Here is a 20,401-nt window from a genome sequence, read left to right on the forward strand (position 1 = left end):
GCTAGATTGTAGTGGTATACAGTGCAGTGGTGTACAGTAGGATAGCATAGAGTGAAGTGTGGTACAGCTGTGTTACGTCTTGTAAATGTAGAGTGTTTTTGCATAGACTGCAGTGGCGTACAGTGGAGTGCTTTAGAGTGGATAGTTGTATAGTGTAGTTTCATATATTGAAATATTGCATACTAAAATAGCATACAGTTGAGTGCCTTACAATGGAGTGTGGTGCGATGGAGTTGTGTAAACTGGAATAGCATACACTAGAGTTGGGTACAGTGGAGTGCGATACAGTGGAATGGTGTACAGTTGAGTGGTGTACAGTGGGCTTACGTAAAGTTGGGTGTCGTACAGTGTAGTGTTGTAAAATACATTTGCGTAAAGTGGAGTGGTGTATTTTGGAGTGCTGTACTGTGCAGTCTGGAACAGCATGCAGTACAGTGTAATAGGGTACAGTGCAATGGCATATTGCAGAATAGCCTAAAGTGTAGTACCTTGCAGTGGTGTAGCGTACAATTAAGTAGTGTTTACTATAATCATGTAGAGCTTAATGGCATTAAGTTTTTAGACAAACGGAGTGACATATTGTGGTGTAGCGTACAGTAGAGCAGGGGTCTTCAAACTGGGGGGCGGGCCACTCTAGAGGGGCCTTAACTGATCCCATGGGCAGCGCCAGTTTCTGGTTAAAAGACGCATTATGATGATAGTAGTGCTTTGTTTTAAGCTAAAAACAAATGATCAGCAGTAAACCACTCTGTAATGACAAAAGAGACTAGTTCTCTTTTGTCATTTATATCTTGGTGGGAATATGTGTCAAAAGGGAAGGGACCCCAAATGTTCTTCTAACTTCTCCACCCCTATCTCGGATAATCACTCTGTTGATAAATTTACACGTTAGTGGTGCCCAGCTAGCCAGGATAGTATGTGTGGCAATCAAGTATTTGATTGCATTTTTAAAAGATTTAACATAACTGTAATGTTTAAATAAGTATAGATATATTTAAACATTGAATTTAATAGAACGATTGTGAACAATTCAGGGGGGGGGCAATGACTTTGGGGGGAAAGAGAGGGGCGGGCACAACAAACTGTGGAGACCACTACAGTAGAGTGTTGTACAATTCAATAGGGTTAATTATAGAAGCATAGAATCTAGTTATGTACACTGAATTGTCATTTAATGGAGTGGCACAGAATGTAGCTTTACAAAGCGAAATAGCATACAGTACATTGTGCTACACTGAAGTGGCGTATACTGCACTTTAGTAGAATTGAGTTCCCTATTGGCAAAGTGGTAATAGATAGAGCTTAATATTTTTGAGTTACTACATGTTTGTTTTAAAAATTGCTGAATAGTGCGGGAGTACTGTGGTAGTCCAATTTTTATTTAGAAAGTTAAAATTTTTATTTATACATTTTCCTAGATTTGTATACCAGTGTAAGGTGAACTGTGGAGTTTTTTTAGTGGTAATTCTTACTACTTAATGCGCTACTCCATACACTTTTTTGTGCATATTTAAATATGTAAAAAATCGAAGCAACGCTTTAGTACATGATATTATATTTTAAAATACAGTGTCTTTCTACATTTATTTTTGCACAGTGTCAAACTGCTCATGCTTGCAGAGAGCAGAGTTGTCATCTATTTCCCTGCACACAAATATCGTGCAGGGATACAGATGAAAACTTGCTCTGACAGAGAGGGAGCTGCCTATCAGCAGCCTGCCTGTCTGTCAGAGCAATGCCGGCTCCTGCAGGAGGCGGGGAGCTGGCTGGGACCGCAGGGGCATTGAGGCTCCCGCCTGGTCCCATTGCACCCTGGGTGCCCTAGGGACACCCAGCTGAAATGGCCGGGCCCCGGGGAATGGGGCCCTTGGGCTGAAATCGGCCTGGGGAGAGATCAGAAGTGAGCAGAAAGAGGCAAAATAAAGGCCAGCTACAAGCAGAAAGAGGCAAAATAAAGGCCAGCTACAAGCAGAAAGAGGCAAAATAGAGGTCAGAAACTAACAGAAATCAAAATAAAGGTCCGAAACAAGCAGAAAAAAAGCAGAACATGAGCAGAGAACAAGCAGAACCCACTCAGGCATTCACGCACCCACTCACAGATGAACTGAGACACGTACACCCACTCACAGACCCAGTCAGACATTCATGCACCCACTTACTCATACTCTCACTCACCCACTCATAGACCGACTTAGAGACTCATGCACTCACTCAAAAGACCCACTTAGACACTCACACATCCACTCACGTACCCACTCAGAGACTCACGTACCCACTAGAGACTCACGTACCCACTAGAGACTCACGTACCCACTCAGAGACTCACGTACCCACTCAGAGACTCACGTACCCACTCAGAGACTCACGTACCCACTCAGAGACTCACGTACCCACTCAGAGACTCACGTACCCACTCAGAGACTCACGTACCCACTCAGAGACTCACGTACCCACTCAGAGACTCACGTACCCACTCAGAGACTCACGTACCCGCTCAGAGACTCACGTACCCACTCAGAGACTCACGTACCCACTCATAGACTCACGTACCCACTCAGAGACTTACGTACCCACTCATAGACTCACGTACCCGCTCAGAGACTCACGTACCCGCTCAGAGACTCACGTACCCACTCAGAGACTCACATACCCACTCAGAGACTAACGTACCCACTCACAGAAACACTCAGATACTCACTCAGACACTTACTCACAGACCCAGTGAGACACTTACGGGGGGGTACACCCAGTCAGACACTCACACACACACTGAGACACTGTTGCACTCACTCACACTCATTTTCAAAGGTACAAGTTTACAGTTAGGAAAGAGAATTTAAAAAACCTTGGAAATCCACTGAAAAAAACAAAGGTGGCAGATACATTATAGATAGGCTCACATTTCACTCGTACAAAACCACTGAAATTCAGCAGTTGGAGTTGCCTGAGCTAACGTATAACTATATACATACATACATACATGTATATTTTATTGGCTTTGGCACAATGCTTGTTTTCACATAGTGCATGCCTTAAAAAAAAAATCAGACTGTGCATCCTGGTGGGATAGAGGATGGAGGACTAGACCGGAGAGCAGTCCGTGCATCCTGGTGGGATAGAGAACTAGGAAAACCAAAGGTGGTGATGGACGGAGCGTTGACAATACAAACACTCACCCCCAGTCAACTGATCTGGGTTTAATCCATCACCGTTCTTTAGCCCACTCTGCCACCCCAGTTCAGACATGGCCATATGCAAATCAGTCTGACCCTGTGCCTCATGGGAACACTCCAGCTAAATATTAAATTACCCCAAGGCGTAAGTTTCTAGTAGGGATTCTGAAAGAAACAAAACTTAGACAAGCTAAAAAGGCCTTGAGATTTTTGCAGGAAGCCCCAGATGCCCACACACTCTTTTGTACTGTGAATTTTTTCTTTTTTAAAATTTAATTTTAATTTAAATTTTAAATTTAAAAATTTAAGGGATAGAGAACTAGACCAGAGAGCAGTCTCTGTATCCCAGAGGGATGGGGTACTAGACCAAAGAGCAGGTTATGCAACCTGGTGGGATGGAGGACTAGACCAGAGAGCAGTCTCTGTATCCCAGAGGGATGGGGTACTAGACCAAAGAGCAGGTTATGCAACCTGGTGGGATGGAGGACTAGACCAGAGAGCAGTCTCTGTATCCCAGAGGGATGGGGTACTAGACCAAAGAGCAGGTTATGCAACCTGGTGGGATGGAGGACTAGACCAGAGAGCAGTCTGTGCATCCTGTTGGGATGGAGGACTAGAACAAAGAGCAGGCCATGCATCCTGGTGGGAAGGAGGACTAGACCAGAGAACTATCCGTGTATCCTGCTGGGATGAAGTACTAGACCAGAACGCAGTCTGTGCAACCTGGTGGGATGGAGGACTAGACCAGGGAGCAGCCTGTGGATCCTGGTTGAATGTAGGCCACACCAGAGAGCAGTCTTTGCATCCTGTTGGGATGAGGAATAGACTAGAGAGCAGTCATCATCATCATCATCAATAATCTTTATTCGGTACTTAAAAAGACACCATAAAAGCACATACACAATATACACTTAAAAATAATTGATTTTTCCACATAAAATACATATTTCATTAGTTTGAAAAAGAGGGATTACCCAGAAAGTTTAAAATATTATTAAAATCAACGTTCTTCTCTTGTATTCCTTAACCGTAGTGCAACTCGAATAAAATTCACAGTACAAAAGAGTGTGTGGGCATCTGGGGCTTCCTGCAAAAATCTCAAGGCCTTTTTAGCTTGTCTAAGTTTTGTTTCTTTCAGAATCCCTACTAGAAACTTACGCCTTGGGGCAGAATAAAATGGGCATAGTAAAACAAAGTGAAGGGTATCCTGCGGAGACCTGAAGTCGCAGCCGCAGGTACCCTTCTCCTCCACTGTAAGACTAAAACCAGAGGGGACCGAAAATAAGTGATGGAGCATATTCAGTCTAAAACGGGTCATATAATAACGATCCTGTGCGTTAAACATAACCCTCAAATATGGTTCTAGTCCTTGTATCACTGTTAGGTGATAATAAGCAAAAACAGTGGGCTTTCGTTTTTCCCTCTCTGCCCTAATCGCGCTTAAATGTTCTAAAAAAAGTTTTTTGACCATTGTTTTGTTCTCAATGTTAAGGGATTCTGGATCTGCAAAGAAATTTGTGCAGTTAATGTCATCCATCGAGTCCTTAATATACTTCAACCACGATATATGGGTCCATTTTTCCCGTTTAAGGCAGTCTTTTATAATTTGTTTTGTGAAGGATGCGTCCGGGTTAGTCCAGATTTTGACCCAAGCTAAAAGTGGTTTACTTCTAATCTGATCTTCAATGTACAACTCTCCCACTTCCTCATGAATAATGAGGGCCGGCACACTTTGGGGCACTTTAAGAATTCTTCTCAGAAATGTATTTTCTTCCACCTGTATTGGTTGCAGTTTTTTATCAATGAAGCCCCAGACTTCTGCACCATAGGTGACCTTGGCACTACATATTGATCTGTAGAGATTTAGTATCTGCTCTGGGGACCATCTGCCCAATCGCCTCCCATACCCCATAATAGCTCCAGTTGACGCTGCCAGTTTAGTTGCATGTTTCTCCACCAGGGGTTTAAAAGTCAGCTGATTGTCAAATAGTACCCCTAGATAGGAGAAAGTTTTGACCTGCCCAATTTCGTGTGAGCCAATGAGGTAGATAGTTTTCCCTTTTTTCTTGGGTCCGGTTACCATAATGTAGGATTTTTCCAGGTTAGTTGAAAGATCTAATTGGGCCATAAAATCAACAAAACCGTCAATCAACTTCTGTAGCCCCCGGGGGGTTCTGGCTAGTAGTACTGCGTCGTCGGCATATAGTAATACCGGCACCGCACGATGGCCAATTTGGGGGGAGTCTACCTGTAGCTTGAGTAGTAGACTAAAGAGCAGTCTATGCATCCTGGTGGGATGGAGAACTAGAGCAGAGAGCAGACCGTGCATCCTGGTGGGATGGAGGACTAGACCAGAGAGCAGTCTCTGTATCCCAGAGGGATGGTGGACTAGACCAAAGAGCAGCTTATGCATCCTGGTGGGATGGGGGACTAGACCAGAAAGCAGCCTGTGGATCCTGGTTGGATGAAGGACTAGAGCAGAGTGCTGTCCGTTCTATTCCACTTTCCCCTTCTAATACGCTGGCCTGTATACAGTGTGGATTGATGGGCGGGCCAGGGAGCAGACTGTGCAGCCCGGTGATGACGGACACTCATGATGGAGAACATTGCAGAGGTTCCGTTGAGGCTGTAGGCCCATTGGCTAGAAGTATTTCTGCTCGCATTAAATCAATCCTCCTCGCTTTTCTTATAATTTTGCACCGGTTGCTAGGGTCGGTGGGTAAATCTGGTATTCACGCTACCGTTGAAGAGACCCAATGTAGCAATGCCTCACAAGTGGCTACACCCAAGAGCCATTGGGAAAGAGATACTTCGAGCTGTGCTTGGAGGTCTTGCCCCTTAATCTGATAAAGTTAAAAGAGTAATAATTTCCAAGCGTTGTGTAGAGGGCTCGTCATGATATTTCAAGTATGAAACTATAGGACCACATTCCAAATTTTTGCCTTAAAAAAGCCCTCGGCCAATTGGCCATTGAGCGAAACACGTGTCGGCTGTTGTTGTTTATCTGTGTGATATCTATGTTGGATAGAAACTATTAAAAAATGGCAAACTTTGCTGACTGAGCACTACTGTACAACGCTTGGAAATCATTATTCCGTTAACTTTATCGAATTAAGGGGTACAGACCTCCAACCACAACTCGTAGCTTTGCACCGGTGCCTGCAGCAGGGCGGGCGGCAGGCTCTTAAATTATCCAAGTGGTACTTTTTTCCAGCAAGAAGAGAATGTGGAGGCAGAGCTCCACCCCCTTCCCCCGGCCCCGCCCACCACCAGCACATTGTTTTGGACGCCCCCTGTACGCACCGCAGAGCACGCCAGCCTCGTGCAGGCTCGGAGGGGCTTTGTGTGTTGGCAGATGTTGGGGTGAGCTGAGGACAGGCTTCAGAGTCGAGCCTCGGGAAGGCTTCAGTGTGCCTGGGACCACGTGACCAAGTGTAAAAGTTGAGTTGAAATTTCCCAGAACTCGTCCCAACGCAGGACGGGCGCGTCTGGCTCCCTCTCTTGTTCTGCGCCCCCACCCCTTATTTTCACGTTCTCGCGTGACCTCTTCTCTGTCATTTATCTTTATCCCTTCCCAATTACTTAGCTTAGCTCTGTCTCATTCATCCCCACCTTCTCTTTAATCCTCTCTCCTTTCCTTCTCTTTCATCTCCTTTCCTTCTCTTTCATCCTCTCCTTTCCTTCTCTTTCATCCTCTCCTTTCCTTGTCTCATTCATCCTCTCCCCTCTTTCATCCTCATTCCTTTCCATCTCTTTCATCCTCTCTCCTTTCCTTCTCTCTCATCTTCTCCTTTCCTTCTCTTTCATCCTCTCTCCTTTCCTTCTCTTTCATCTCCTTTCCTTCTCTTTCATCCTCTCCTTTCCTTCTCTTTCATCCTCTCCTTTCCTTCTCTTTCATCCTCTCCTTTCCTTCTCTTTCATCCTCTCCTTTCCTTCTCTTTCATCCTCTCTCCTTTCCTTGTCACATTCATCCTCTCGCCTCTTTCATCCTCATTCCTTTCCATCTCTTTCATCCTCTCTCCTTTCCTTCTCTTTCATCCTCTACTTTCCTGGTCTCATTCATCCTCTCTCCTTTCCTTGTCACAGTCATCCTCTCTCCTCTCGTCTCTTTCATCCTCATTCCTTTCCTTCTCTTTCATCTCCTTTCCTTCTCTTTCATCCTCTCCTTTCCTTCTCTTTCATCCTCTCCTTTCCTTTTCTTTCATCCTCTCTCCTTTCCTTGTCACAGTCATCCTCTCTCCTCTCGCCTCTTTCATCCTCATTCCTTTCCTTCTCTTTCATCTCCTTTCCTTCTCTTTCATCCTCTCCTTTCCTTCTCTTTCATCCTCTCCTTTCCTTCTCTTTCATCCTCTCTCCTTTCCTTGTCACATTCATCCTCTCTCCTTTCCTTCTCTTTCATCCTCTCCTTTCCTTCTCTTTCATCCTCTCTCCTTTCCTTCTCTTTCATCCTCTCTCCTTTCCTTGTCACATTCATCCTCTCGCCTCTTTCATCCTCATTCCTTTCCATCTCTTTCATCCTCTCTCCTTTCCTTCTCTTTCATCCTCTACTTTCCTGGTCTCATTCATCCTCTCTCCTTTCCTTGTCACATTCATCCTCTCTCCTCTCGCCTCTTTCATCCTCATCCCTTTCCTTCTCTTTCATCTCCTTTCCTTCTCTTTCATCCTCTCCTTTCCTTCTCTTTCATCCTCTCCTTTCCTTCTCTTTCATCCTCTCTCCTTTCCTTGTCACATTCATCCTCTCTCCTCTCGCCTCTTTCATCCTCATTCCTTTCCATCTCTTTCATCCTCTACTTTCCTGGTCTCATTCATCCTCTCCTCTCCTCTCTTTCATCCTCATTCCTTTCCTTCTCTTTCATCCCCCTCTCCTTTCCTTGTGTCTTTCATCCTCTCATTTCCTTCTCTCTTTCTTCCTCTCTCCTCTTCTCTTTCATCCTCTCCTTTCCTTCTCTTTCATACTCTCTTTTGAATCTTTCATTCTCTTTCATCTTCTTACCTCTCTTCTCTATTTCATCCTGTCTCTTTTCCGTCTCTCTTTCACCCTGTCTCTTTTCCTTCTCTATTTTCCTTCTCTTCCATCCTTTTACCTCTCCTTCTCTCTTTTATCCTCTCTCCTTTTCTTCTCTGTCATCCTCTTTCCTTTCCTTCTCTTCTATCCCCTCTCATCTCCTTCTCTTTCTGCCTCTCTCCTTTCCTTCTACTTCATCCTCTCTTCTCTTTCATCCTCTCTCCTCCTCTCGCTTTCAGCCTCTCTCCTTCCTTTTTCCTTTAAGCTCTCTGCTTTCCTACTCTTTCATCTCTCGCCTTTCCTTGTCTCTTTCATAGTCTCTTCTCTCCTTCTGTCTTTCATCTTCTCTCCTTCTCTTCTCTTTCATCCTCTTTTCATTCTTACTTTTATCCTCTCTCTTTTCATTCTTTCATCCTCTCTTTTTATTCTCTCATCCTCTCTTTTCATTCTCTCATCCTCTCTCCTCGCTTTCTCTCTTTTATTCTCTCTCATCTCTTTCTCTTTCATCCCCTCTCCTTCCTTTGTCTCCCCCTCTCCTCTCTCTTGTACTTGCAGTTACCGAAGGAGATGTATCTCTCTCTCCCTCTCATGCTCCCATCAACAATAGAAGTGGGTGAGATTTGGGGAAGCGTTGCTCCTCTACCCCCTCACCCTCCCGTTTGTCACTCTGTCTGTCACTCCATCTGCTGTCGTGCACGAGGAGAGATGGATGCATGTGGTAGTTTTCGGTCTACCTTTCCTTCTTCTCCTCTCCTGCCAATCAATTTCCTCCCTCTCCCTGTCTCATGCACCTGAAGTGATTGATGAGCATGTGACAGCCTCCTTCTCTCCTGCTTTGCCTCTTTCTCCCTCACGTCCGTCTTTTTTTATGCACTAGAAGTGATAGATGGATATGCAACATCCTCCGTCACTCTTTTATTCTTTCTCTTTTCCCTCCATCTCTGTCTCTCCTGCTTCCCCTCTCACTTCCCCTGTCTCCCTCATGTACTAGAGATGGTTGGTGCATTTTGTAGTGTTCTCTCTCTTTCTCCTCTCCCTCTTCTTCTTCGTTCCCCTCTGCCAACCTCCTTCCACCCTCTCAGTCTCTCCCTCTCCCCCTCCTTGTCTCACCCTCTCTCCCTCCTTGTCTCACCCTCTCTGTCTCTCCTTTCTCCTCTACCTAATTTTCTCATGCATTATAAGTGGTTAATGAATTTGTTATAGCCTTCCTTCTTATTAATTATTCCCGCATTGTCTCTCACTCCCTTCTCTTTCTTTGATTGTCTGCTTGTTCGCTTCTCTTCCTCCCCACTCTCTCGCTTGCTTTCTGGCTGTCTCTCTCTCTCTCTCTCTCTCTCTCTCTCTCTCTCTCTCTCTCTCTCTCTCTCTCTCTCTCTTGCTGTCTCTAGTCACCCTCTCACATTTCCTCATCTTTCTCATGCACTGGACACATTTGATAAACGTGGGGTATCTTTCCATCTCTCTCATTCCTCTACTTTTTTTTACTTGTTCTTTTAAATTCACCCTACCTCAAGCTCCTCCTACCTCCTCTCACTTTCTGTTTCTTGCGCCTCACTTCCTGTTTCTTGCTCCCCACACTTTGCCTTTTCCCCATCCACTCCTCCATCGCTCACCCGCCCATCCTACCACAATCTTTATTTAATAAAATACGTTTTTTACAAAACAAAATGGCGTGCATAGCAACTGCACTTTGCTGCCAGACTGCTTCACTCCTTTTACAAATAGTGTTTTTTTTGCATCTTATAATTATTTATGTACTTACCACGCCGTTGGCAAGGCGCAGACATTATCTCTCATGGCGAGGGTGGTATTTTGCAGTTTTCACTGCCCCAAACCCCAGGGTTTTCCTGGTGGTTTCGAGCAGACATACAGGCCAACCTCTGACGTTCTTTACTCCATCTGGCTGTGGGAGATGTGCAACCACAGCGGACACAGAGTAGTCTCCGCCATTTTTACACCAAAAGTCTACCCGCATTTAAATCGGGTGGGCTGACCATGTTGGCGGTCAGGGCGGTGACGGGCATCACCGTTGGGACGGAGTACCCTTTTTGCCAACATATAAATCGGACCCTAACAACCTTCAGGGTGTGCCTAGAATCTGCAAAAACAACAGATGATGGACAGAATGCAGAACAATGTCATACATTCACCCCAGTACAGAGATCTGGGCCTAAATCCATCGTTTTTTTTCTCACCATGCCATTCCAGTTTGAACTCAGCCATATGCAAATCAGTCTTGACCCTGTGCCCCATGGGAACAGTTCAGCCCGAACTGCCAAGCCAGGTCCTCCCTGGACTGGAAACATGCATCCAAGAACCGGTTTCGGGCTTTCAGCCCTCATCAACCTGGATAGCTTGATTCCAGTGGCAGGGAGAGCACGGGACTCACGTCTGAGCATACCCGTCCCACTCAGGGTGGTTTGGTGAGCAAAATAACGATGGATTAAACCTAGATCTGAGACTGGGAGTGAATGTTTTGCCATTGTGCAACATTCCGTCCATCATCTTGTGTGTTTTGCTGTTCACCCTATGTGGGAAGGGTATGCCCAGACGTGGGTCCCGTGCTCACTAGGCCACTGGAGTCAAGCTATCCTGCTGAAGACGGCTGATAGCCAGAAACCGGTCCTAGGATGCTTGATTCCGGTCCAGGGAAGACATGGCTTGGCAGTTCGGGCTGGACTGTTCCCATGAGGCACAGGGTCAAGACTAATTTGCATATGGCCATGTCTGAACTGGGGTGGCTTGGTGAGCAAAATAACGATGGATTAAACCCAGATCTGTGACTGGGGGTGAATGTTTTGCCATTGTGCAACATTCCGTCCATCATCTTATGTGTTTTGCTGTTCACTCTGTGCCTAGAATCTGCCAGCAGGTAACAGATAGAGGGTTCTTCTATCGGTTACTGCTGTACCCCTGTAGAACACTAACTTTAGACTACAGGACCCGGTAGTTAACTGTCCTTGGGTATTGTAAACTACATTGTAAACATGTTTCGAAGCACTACTCTTGATGTGAGTACACTTCTAACTTACTTAATTTAGAAGAGTAGCAGCTGTTGTCCCTTGTTGATTGGTCAGACCCTGGGTGAGGCTGTCGTGATATTTTAAAAATCTGATGGTCTAACCCTTCTCCCTCTGTTAGTGACCTGTGTGTAATTCTCCTGGTGTGGCTCGTTTCTCTTCAGTTGTGACATTCGTGTAATTCTTCTAGTGTTAACTGACATATTCTCTTGGGGACAGTCGAGTATCTCTTTCAGTTTCACTTGTGTGTCTCTACTAGAACGAGGCTCCTGTAATTCTCCTGTTTTGACTGGTTTCCTCTTCTGTTGTGACATTTGTATAAATCTTCTAGTGTAACATGTCTTATTCATTTTGTATCAGTCGTGAATTTCTTTCATTTTAACTCGTGTAACTCTACTGATATTACCCTCTTGTTATTTATGTGGTATCACACGTGTAAATCTCTTAGTGTCACTTGTGTACTCCGTCTGATGTCAATTGAGTATCTCTTCCAGTGTGTTACTTGTGAAATTCTTCTTGTGTCACTTGTGAATCTCTTTCACTTTGCTCCTTGTGTAATTCTACTTCTGTGAATCGTGTCGATCCAATGGTGTCACCTGTTTATCTCATCTGGTTTGATACTTGTGTATTCATTTCTAGTATCACTAGTTCACTTACGGTGTGACACTTGCACCATTTGTCTGGTGTGATGTGTGTACTTTTTCTGGTGTTATTTGTGTAACTCTTCTAGCATGTCACCCATTAGGTTCTTCTGATGTCACTAGTGTATGTCAACTGGTTTGATACTCATGTGATTTGCCTGATGTCACTTATCTTGTATACGAATCACCCATATTTTGTGGAGTTCTGATGGAACCCTCATCTATTTCTCCTTATGAGATTCTTGTGTAAATCTCCAGGAGTGACTTTTGTGTAAATCTCCAGGAGTGACTATTGTGTAAATCTCCAGGAGTGACTATTGTGTAAATCTCCAGGAGTGACTTTTGTGTAAATCTCCAGGAGTGACTATTGTGTAAATCTCCAGGAGTGACTATTGTGTGTAAATCTCCAGGAGTGAATATTGTGTAAATCTCCAGGAGTGAATATTGTGTAAATCTCCAGGAGTGAATATTGTGTAAATCTCCAGGTCTGATTCTTGTGTAAATTTTCAAGGTCTGACTATCCTGTAATTCTTCAGCCTTGCCTCTTGGAGTGTTACACCAAGTGTGAATCTTAGGCAAGCCTTGTGGTGTGATCCTTGTGAAGTTCTTCCTGTGTGGCTCTTGTGTGATCCTCCTGGTGTGTCACACGTAACTCTTCAGAGATTACCTTCTTGTACTTCTCCTGAAGATGCGGAAGCTCGTTGTATGATACTATTTCATCCTACTGAAAGAAAAGGTGTACCCGTCACAGGTATGGATTCTGACTGCGCCTTTGCTTCCCTTCCAGATGACCGAGTGGACCTCCGCGCCTGCCTCATCTGTGGAGACCGCGCCACCGGCCTCCACTATGGCATCATCTCCTGCGAAGGATGCAAGGGCTTCTTCAAGCGCAGCATTTGCAACAAACGCATTTACCGATGCAGCCGGGACAAAAACTGCGTCATGTCTCGCAAGCAGCGAAACAGGTGTCAGTACTGCCGCCTGCTCAAGTGCCTGCAGATGGGGATGAACCGAAAAGGTAAAGACACACAGACTGTGCTGCCTATTCATGTGCAAGTGTCAAGACAGCCATGTTTTCCAAAGCCAGCCTCTGAGCATGGTGCATTATTATGGTATATTTGCACTGCAGCCTGTTTTTTTTCTTCTTTTTTAGCTTCATTCATGTATTCAGGCCAAATGACAGTGGGTTTCGCCCTTGTTGACTGCATGCAGCAGTTCTAACTTAAATACTCAATGAACTTCAACCAGCCACTTTCACACACACATATTAATTCACCAAGATGCCAGATTGAACCCGATGACATTGGCGCCTTTTACCACTGTTGCCACTGAAACAGGGTCCTCTTTGTTGATGATTGGCTAGTAGATATCCTCCACTTAAAAATGTACTTGCATGTTTCATTATACTAATTCAACACTATGTCTCTATGGGTCCCGGAGTAGCGTGCTACTCTCCGAAAAAGTGCTTCGACGCCTCGTCAGGAGTAGTAAGCGCTATATAAATGCAATTACAATACAATACAGTATGCATGTAGTGTGTCCTCTAGAAAGGATATAGGGTTCTTGGATCTCTGATATCCAACTCTTATTGGCTATGCCTACATGACCCTTCGAACAGGGCTGCAACAGGTTAAGAGCAGTCATGCACCCGCCTCACACACGCACCTTCGCCTGTCCACCTCAGGTGAAGTCGTAAGCCTGTTTTGGAGCATCACCTTGCCTCCATGGGGTCTATCTGAGGAGAGATCCCTTTTCCCTGTTCATCCCACCCCCTGCATGTAACAAACACCTGCCACGTTTTGTTCCCTCCGCTCGCTCCCTTAATGCAAGGGGCCGACGAGAAGTTCTCAGTGAGCATTGAAAGAACCGGTTCTTGGACTAAGAGATGTTTAAATGTGAGTCCCGATGAAAGGAAATGAAAGCTGAAAATCAAAAGAGTGAAAAGAGCGGAAAAAAGCTTGTTTATTTTATGTCGGTTATTAGGGTACTGAAATACGATCTTGTGCAAAATGTAAATGATATTAGGGTAGTTCACTAAATTCCTGAATTATGAGTTGCATGAAAATTACAAAAGTTCTCAACATTTCTCATTTTGCAGGAGAGTGATATGTGCACAAAATGTTTCCCTGAGAGACATGTATGTAAATATGCTCATATCAGTTGCATCTCACTATTGAAATATTGAGGAAAATATAAAAATAAAACAAACACAATAAAAAGCCTTATAAAAATACACCAATAATTTAGCTTCAGGAACAGCAACACTTGAAAGTCTGAGTTTCTAATTATCCATCCACACTAACACATATGGGGCTTTATACAATATAACGTATATCTCAATATATTAACTTCCACACGCGTTATACCCTTTCTATGTACTTATGTATCCATATGCTTATCATGTTAATCCTACTGTAGAAGAAAAGAAAGGGAAAAAACATTTGACACCCTCCAAAGCACTACTCTGTCTCACTCTATACTTCTCTCAAGACATTCTCTACCCCCACTCTGATCCAAACCCTATTTTACTTATGATCTCCCTAATCCCTTTCTATACTCTTCCCGCCTCTATTCCTCCTTTGACTCATCCCACATTTAATCTTACTACTATGATGTCCCAAATTGCACTTTCTAGACTCTTCCCAGTTTTATCCCTCCATCTTCCTAAGAGAATTGCATGTCCACCGCTCAAATAACAATTTATATTTCTCTATACTAGTCCACCACTAATCATTTTTGGGTTCCTGAGTACTGTGCCACTCACTGAAAAGCACTTCAGTGCTTTGTCAGGGATAATAAGCACTATATTAATACAACTACAATTGCAATTTTCTGCCTGAACTGTCGCCTCATGGTATCTCACTTGATTTTATTTCACACGAAGTATGCCCTCGTGTGTTAAATGTCTCAGTAGAACACTTTTCATGCTAAATCATAATTGGGCTTAATTTAGCTTAATTTCATGAAATTGTAATTAAATGTCACTAACAATTTGCATTTTTGGACACCCTTAGTGTTTGCCTATGCAGAACTGTAAAACCATTAAAGTTAATGGGGTAACCCTGTGTCCCTCAGAAACTGGGCATAAGTACTAAAAACTACAATGTGTTCTTTTGGGTCATACAATTGCATAGTAAAAATGACAATTAATAGGAATAAACTAATGTTTAGTGCAATCATTTTTTAAACAGACATGTAAGTCAAAACACACCACACAAAAGACATACTCAAATCGTATTTTTATTTATATGTATTATCTCTGTTTTATTGAATTTTTTGTGTAAATTTGTACGGAACATTGTTTCACCTTATGTCCTTTGATTTACTTGCGTAACAGCCATATATACTAGGAGACATTTAAATGAAATACATGTGTATTACGCTTTGAGTATGTCTTTTGTGTGGTGTATTTTGATTTGCATGTCTGTTTCAAAAAAGATTACTCTAATCATTAATTGATTTCGATTAGTTGTCATTTATACTAAGCAATTGTATGACCCAACAGAACACATTGTAAACTTTACTATGCAGAACTGTGAGCATCGTACAGGTGCTGGAGAAAGTAGGTTGGTCTGAAGCTCAAAGCATATGTGTAACTGCCCATCCAACCCTTCTTGGGGTCTGAAAGGGCCCTTGAAGAGCCAGGGTGCCCAGGTGCAGATACTCAGTGGTTCCTGCCTTAGTATCAATGCCTGCTCTTGGTTTCCACAGTCTATCTTCAGAAGGAGGCAACAGAGGCCACTGGCGTGGCATGGGATGGGTAAGGAGAGATGCCCGGTTGCACCTTCGGACCTACCATGATCCCTGCTGTAGTGCGTCTCCTCATGGGTGGCTCACACTCACTGTGTCCCTCCTGAGCCTCTTTCCTGTGCCTAGAGTCTGATCCTATATGGCAAGCGCCTAGACAAATGGATTCCTTATTTGCATGACGTCACTTCCCTCACGACAGAGCGGGGCTAATGAATGTACCCCGCAAAGGCCAGTGTTTGTGCACAGAGGGTTTTCTGTGATGTACCACAAATGGATTTTCACCACTACTGCAAAAAAGTATGTCGAGGAACTCACTTTTTATGTTATGTTAAATTAACTTATGAAGCGCACAAATACCCATGGGTGTTTTGGCGCCTTTTAAGGATTTGCATTATAATAAGAGCATCAATTACGACTGAATTTGTTTGTAGAAAAGATAGAGACGTGAAATAATTGAGAAATCCTATGATTGGGATGAGCTATTTCATAAAGTATGTTTACAAAGATGGAAATATGATATTGTGACAAAAATCCCAATGGGACATGGAAAGAGGCAAGAGGGGTAGAAGTGAAGGGATTGTAAGGTGTACAATTATTTTAGTCCTTTCAGTGGCACTTGAGTCGGTGTTTTTTTCTGCTGACTCTGCATTCTGATTTAGAGATTAAAGATCTTTGTCCATCATGGTTTTCAGATTTTCGCTGAGATAGATCTTACCGGATCTCGCTTCTGCCCTCTGAATCCTCAGCAAGGGTGTCAATATTTGAAAACCCCAGAGCCCTATCTTGTTGCTATTGTTCTTTAATCTATATGTAGTCCCTCTAGCTCACCTTATTTTATCTTTGGTGTCCAATCTTTTTCTTTGAGTATCAGATAATAGCCAATTTTATTGTAAAGCTAGATGAACGGGTGCATGCGGCGACTCACCTGCACGATTCCCTCTCAATGTCCATCTCTGGATCAGCGCTAACTAAAGTCAATGTTGACAAGATGGAAACCCTCTGGTTCGAGGCATGTGGGCTGCTAAATTCATATCTTATGCATAGATCGCCGCCTAGTGTTGGGTCCGGATGATTGCACATTGTTGTCCTGGAAGAGTCTTCGAAGTATCACGAGATAGGTGGCTCCTCCCCTGGACTACAGTGCGCATGGGCATCGACTCCATCCCCAGATTGTTTTTTTCCGCCATTGGGTTCGGATGTGATTTCGACGTCTCCTTGTCGGAATCGGTAAAACATACTTCTTTAAGGCCAAAAGGCCTTCGTTGACTGCGTCGGTATTGTTCGCGTACGGTCTCGGCCTTCATCCGACTCTTCGAGTCGAAATTCTGCGGAGTCGACTAACTCTTCGGACATCGAGGCCCTGTTGTCGCGGCAAGACCCCGACGAGCTTACCATGAAACGAAGTCCGTTCAAGCGCTGCCCCGTGTGTGGATCCAAGTACCCACATATCGACGTGCATCCAGTCTGTAACAAATGCCTCTCGCCGGACCACAACGAGGACAACTGTATGGCCTGCTCACAGTTCAGGTCGAAGAAAACGCTCAAGCTTCGGCGCGCCTCGAGGCCCAGCGAGCGGCTCCGGCACCCGACGACATCTTCGACGAGCCCGAGGCAGACGGCCCAAGCCATCGCCTGCAGATTTCACCCCCATCGACGGAGGTCGAGGCAGATCCTGGAGAACCCGTTGAGGGCCAGGACCTTGAATACGTCGAGGAGGTAGGGGACGACGAAGAAGTTTATGGGGCCGCGGAAGATAGCTCGGAGGAAGAGCTATGCCCCGAAAGTTACATGGCTCAGGCTCAGGTCACGGGATCGCCACTCGGCCTTACCCACGACCCTGCACCACTATCACCGGCCCCGCCTTCTGGCCCGGCCTCGGACACACCAGCGGAGACGCCATTGCGCGTATCGAAACCGAAACCTTCGGATTCTACGACACCAAACATGGCCGACGTACCATCGAAACCGAAACCTTCGGATTCGACAACACCAAAGATGGCTGACGTACCATCAAAACTGAAAAAGCCTGCTACGTCATCGACTCCGTCGCCCGCCGGGCCTCTGAAGCCGAAGAAGGCTGTCGAGCCGACACCGCCACAGAATGTGGCCAAAGACCCGTCCTCTAAGAAGGTCGTCCAACACGTGTCGAGCACGGTTACTCCGGCAAAGTCCACTAAGACTGTTGAAACTCCTTCGGACGCGACTGCGGCGCCAACTGGCAAACGCCCAGTCGAAGCAAAGTCGTCAAAGGGCCCCGAGCCAAAACCTGGAGGCCCTACGCATCGGCACACAGACGCCGGATCTAAAGCATCGGCATCGGCGCATAAGCCTACACCGGAGGCGCGGACCATTGGGGCCGAAGATCCGTCGGCGGACACCTCGTCGGTACGGAGGGCCTCCGATGAAGACGGACATTGGGCATCGGTCACGAAACCCTCCGCTTCCTTCACAAACAGGTCACTGACTCCCTCAAACGAATTCGGGAGAAGACATCGACGACTCACACGCCGTCGGCTCCGAAACTGGTTGACGTACCTACGAAGACTTCAACCAAGCTTCTCTACACTCTGCCGCCGAAGGTGGCACCGAAGGCATTTGCACCCAAATCGGTGCCGAAGACCACTGAAACATCGGAACCTTCGACGCTAAGTGGCCGATTGGATCGACATCAAGCTTCAGAAGAACAATCTGAGCATTATATCGATGCCGAAACGGGGAAATTAACGCTCTATAAGCGGAAGATCACTTCCCACCCATTGGAATCCTATGTCATACCACTAAAGAAGAAGAGGCCGGCACAGGACATTCCTGCCCTTGTTGAACCTATTCAGCCTCCACCAAGGAGGAGCCCATCACCTTCCCCCAATCAGTCAGGGGGAGAGGACGATGACCAGGATGACCAGTACAATTTCCCGGCTAACACTGAATCTGATGAGCAACAGGACTCATGGGTGGACACTGGTGACCAGGGAGGCCATCAGGTGGTACAGGACCCACAGGGTTTTGGTGCACGTACATCCCCAACTGAGGATTCAGCGGCATTTAATGCCTTGATAGAGCGGGCAGCTGCAAATCATAATGTGGACATGCATGCTGACCCGTTGGAAGAAGATTTTCTATTTGACACTTTCTCTGTTTCAGAAAAAACTGTTAAAACACTTCCTATGCTGAAGGGAGTCCTTAAGCATGCCTCAGAGATCTTTAAGGAACCTACCAGAGCGAGAGTGGTAAACCCACGTATTGAAAAGAAATACAGACCGGCACCTGGGGACCCTGCATATATTCGGGGACAGTTGCCTCTGGACTCGTTGGTGGTCGCAAATGCCCGCAAGAGGGCGAACTCCCAGAAAACGGGTGAAGCTCCTCCCCCAGACAAGGAGTCGAAAGTGCTTGAGGCATCTGGCAAAAGGGTGGCTGCGCAGGCTGCCAATATCTGGCGCATATCAAACACACAGGCACTGTTGGCACGTTATGATAGGGTGCATTACGACACCCTAGAACAGCTCCTTCAACACCTCCCAGATGAGTTTAAGGAGGCAGCTGAGATGCTCATACAAGAGGGAAAGCTCATTTCAAACGCTGCAATAAAGTGTGCGCTTGATGTGGCAGATACAGCGGCTAGGGCTATTAACACTAGCTTCATGTTGAGGCGCCAAGCATGGCTTCGCATATCAGGTTTTAAACCTGACATTCAAACAACTATACTCAACCAGCCCGTTAATCCACACAGACTGTTTGGCCCAGAAGTTGACACCACCCTCGAAAAAATTAAAAAGGACAATGAGACAGCGAAGTCCATGGGGGCGCTTCAGTCCCAGCTATTCAGGGGGAGCACTTTTCGTCGCTCAGGTACCCGCGGTGTTACCAGAGGACACCTGGCACAACAAACACAATTCACGAAGGGTGGCGCACAGTCCTCGTACCCCAAGCAAGGTAGAGGGGGTTACAGAGGAAATAGTGCCAAGGGCAGAGGCAGAGGAAACAACAACTCCCGTTCCTCTGCCACCAACAAACAGTGACTCTCTGTCACTGCCCCCCGACCATCCAACACCTGTCGGGGGGAGACTCCAGCAGTTCCTGCCAGTCTGGACGTCCATCACCACAGACAGGTGGGTGAGAAAACGTATCCAGTATGGTTATTGTTTGGAGTTGACATCCACTCCACCCAACATTCCCCCAAGACAACGTCCTATGTCGGCAGAGCACTTGCACTTATTGCAGCAAGAAGTAGTAGTGATGCTGCAAAAAGGCGCAATCGAGCTCGTACCAGTGGAGGAGGAAGGTACAGGGGTCTATTCCCTGTACTTCCTTATCCCAAAAAAGGACGGATCCCTCAGACCCATTCTGGATCTACGCCCCCTCAACCTGTATATACTGTCAGAACACTTTCACATGCTGACGATGCAGCAGATTCTTCCCCTGCTAAACCAAGGGGACTTCCTAGCGACCTTGGACCTCAGGGATGCTTATTTTCACATACCACTCCACCCCTCCCACAGAAAATACCTCAGGTTCACCATCCAAAACAGGCACTATCAGTTCAAAGTACTACCCTTCGGAGTGACCACTGCCCCCAGAGTGTTTACAAAGTGTCTGGCGACAGTTGCGGCGCACGCTCAGGAGACAAAATATACATGTCTACCCTTACCTAGATGACTGGCTCGTTCAAGCAAAGTCGGAACAGCAGTGCGCCGCAGACATGTCCCACACCATTCACCTCCTTCACAGTCTGGGGTTCTCACTGAACTACCCAAAGTCGCACCTTCAGCCAGCCCATGTGCGGCAGTATCTAGGCGCGACAATAAATACCCT

At 45.7% G+C, this 20,401-nt stretch overlaps 1 protein-coding gene across 1 annotated transcript in view; it reads left to right on the plus strand.

Annotated features, from left to right (window-relative positions):
• NR6A1 (nuclear receptor subfamily 6 group A member 1) overlaps nucleotides 1-20,401 on the plus strand; it is a 228,653-nt gene that overhangs the window by 63,215 nt on the left and 145,037 nt on the right. The window contains exon 4 of the mRNA XM_078640337.1: nucleotides 12,627-12,857. Coding sequence (XP_078496463.1) covers nucleotides 12,627-12,857 — 231 coding nt within the window. The remainder of the gene's footprint in view (nucleotides 1-12,626; nucleotides 12,858-20,401) is intronic.

Source organism: Lissotriton helveticus, chromosome 5_1, assembly GCF_964261635.1.
Source record: "Lissotriton helveticus chromosome 5_1, aLisHel1.1, whole genome shotgun sequence".
NCBI classification, from domain to species: Eukaryota; Metazoa; Chordata; class Amphibia; order Caudata; family Salamandridae; genus Lissotriton; species Lissotriton helveticus.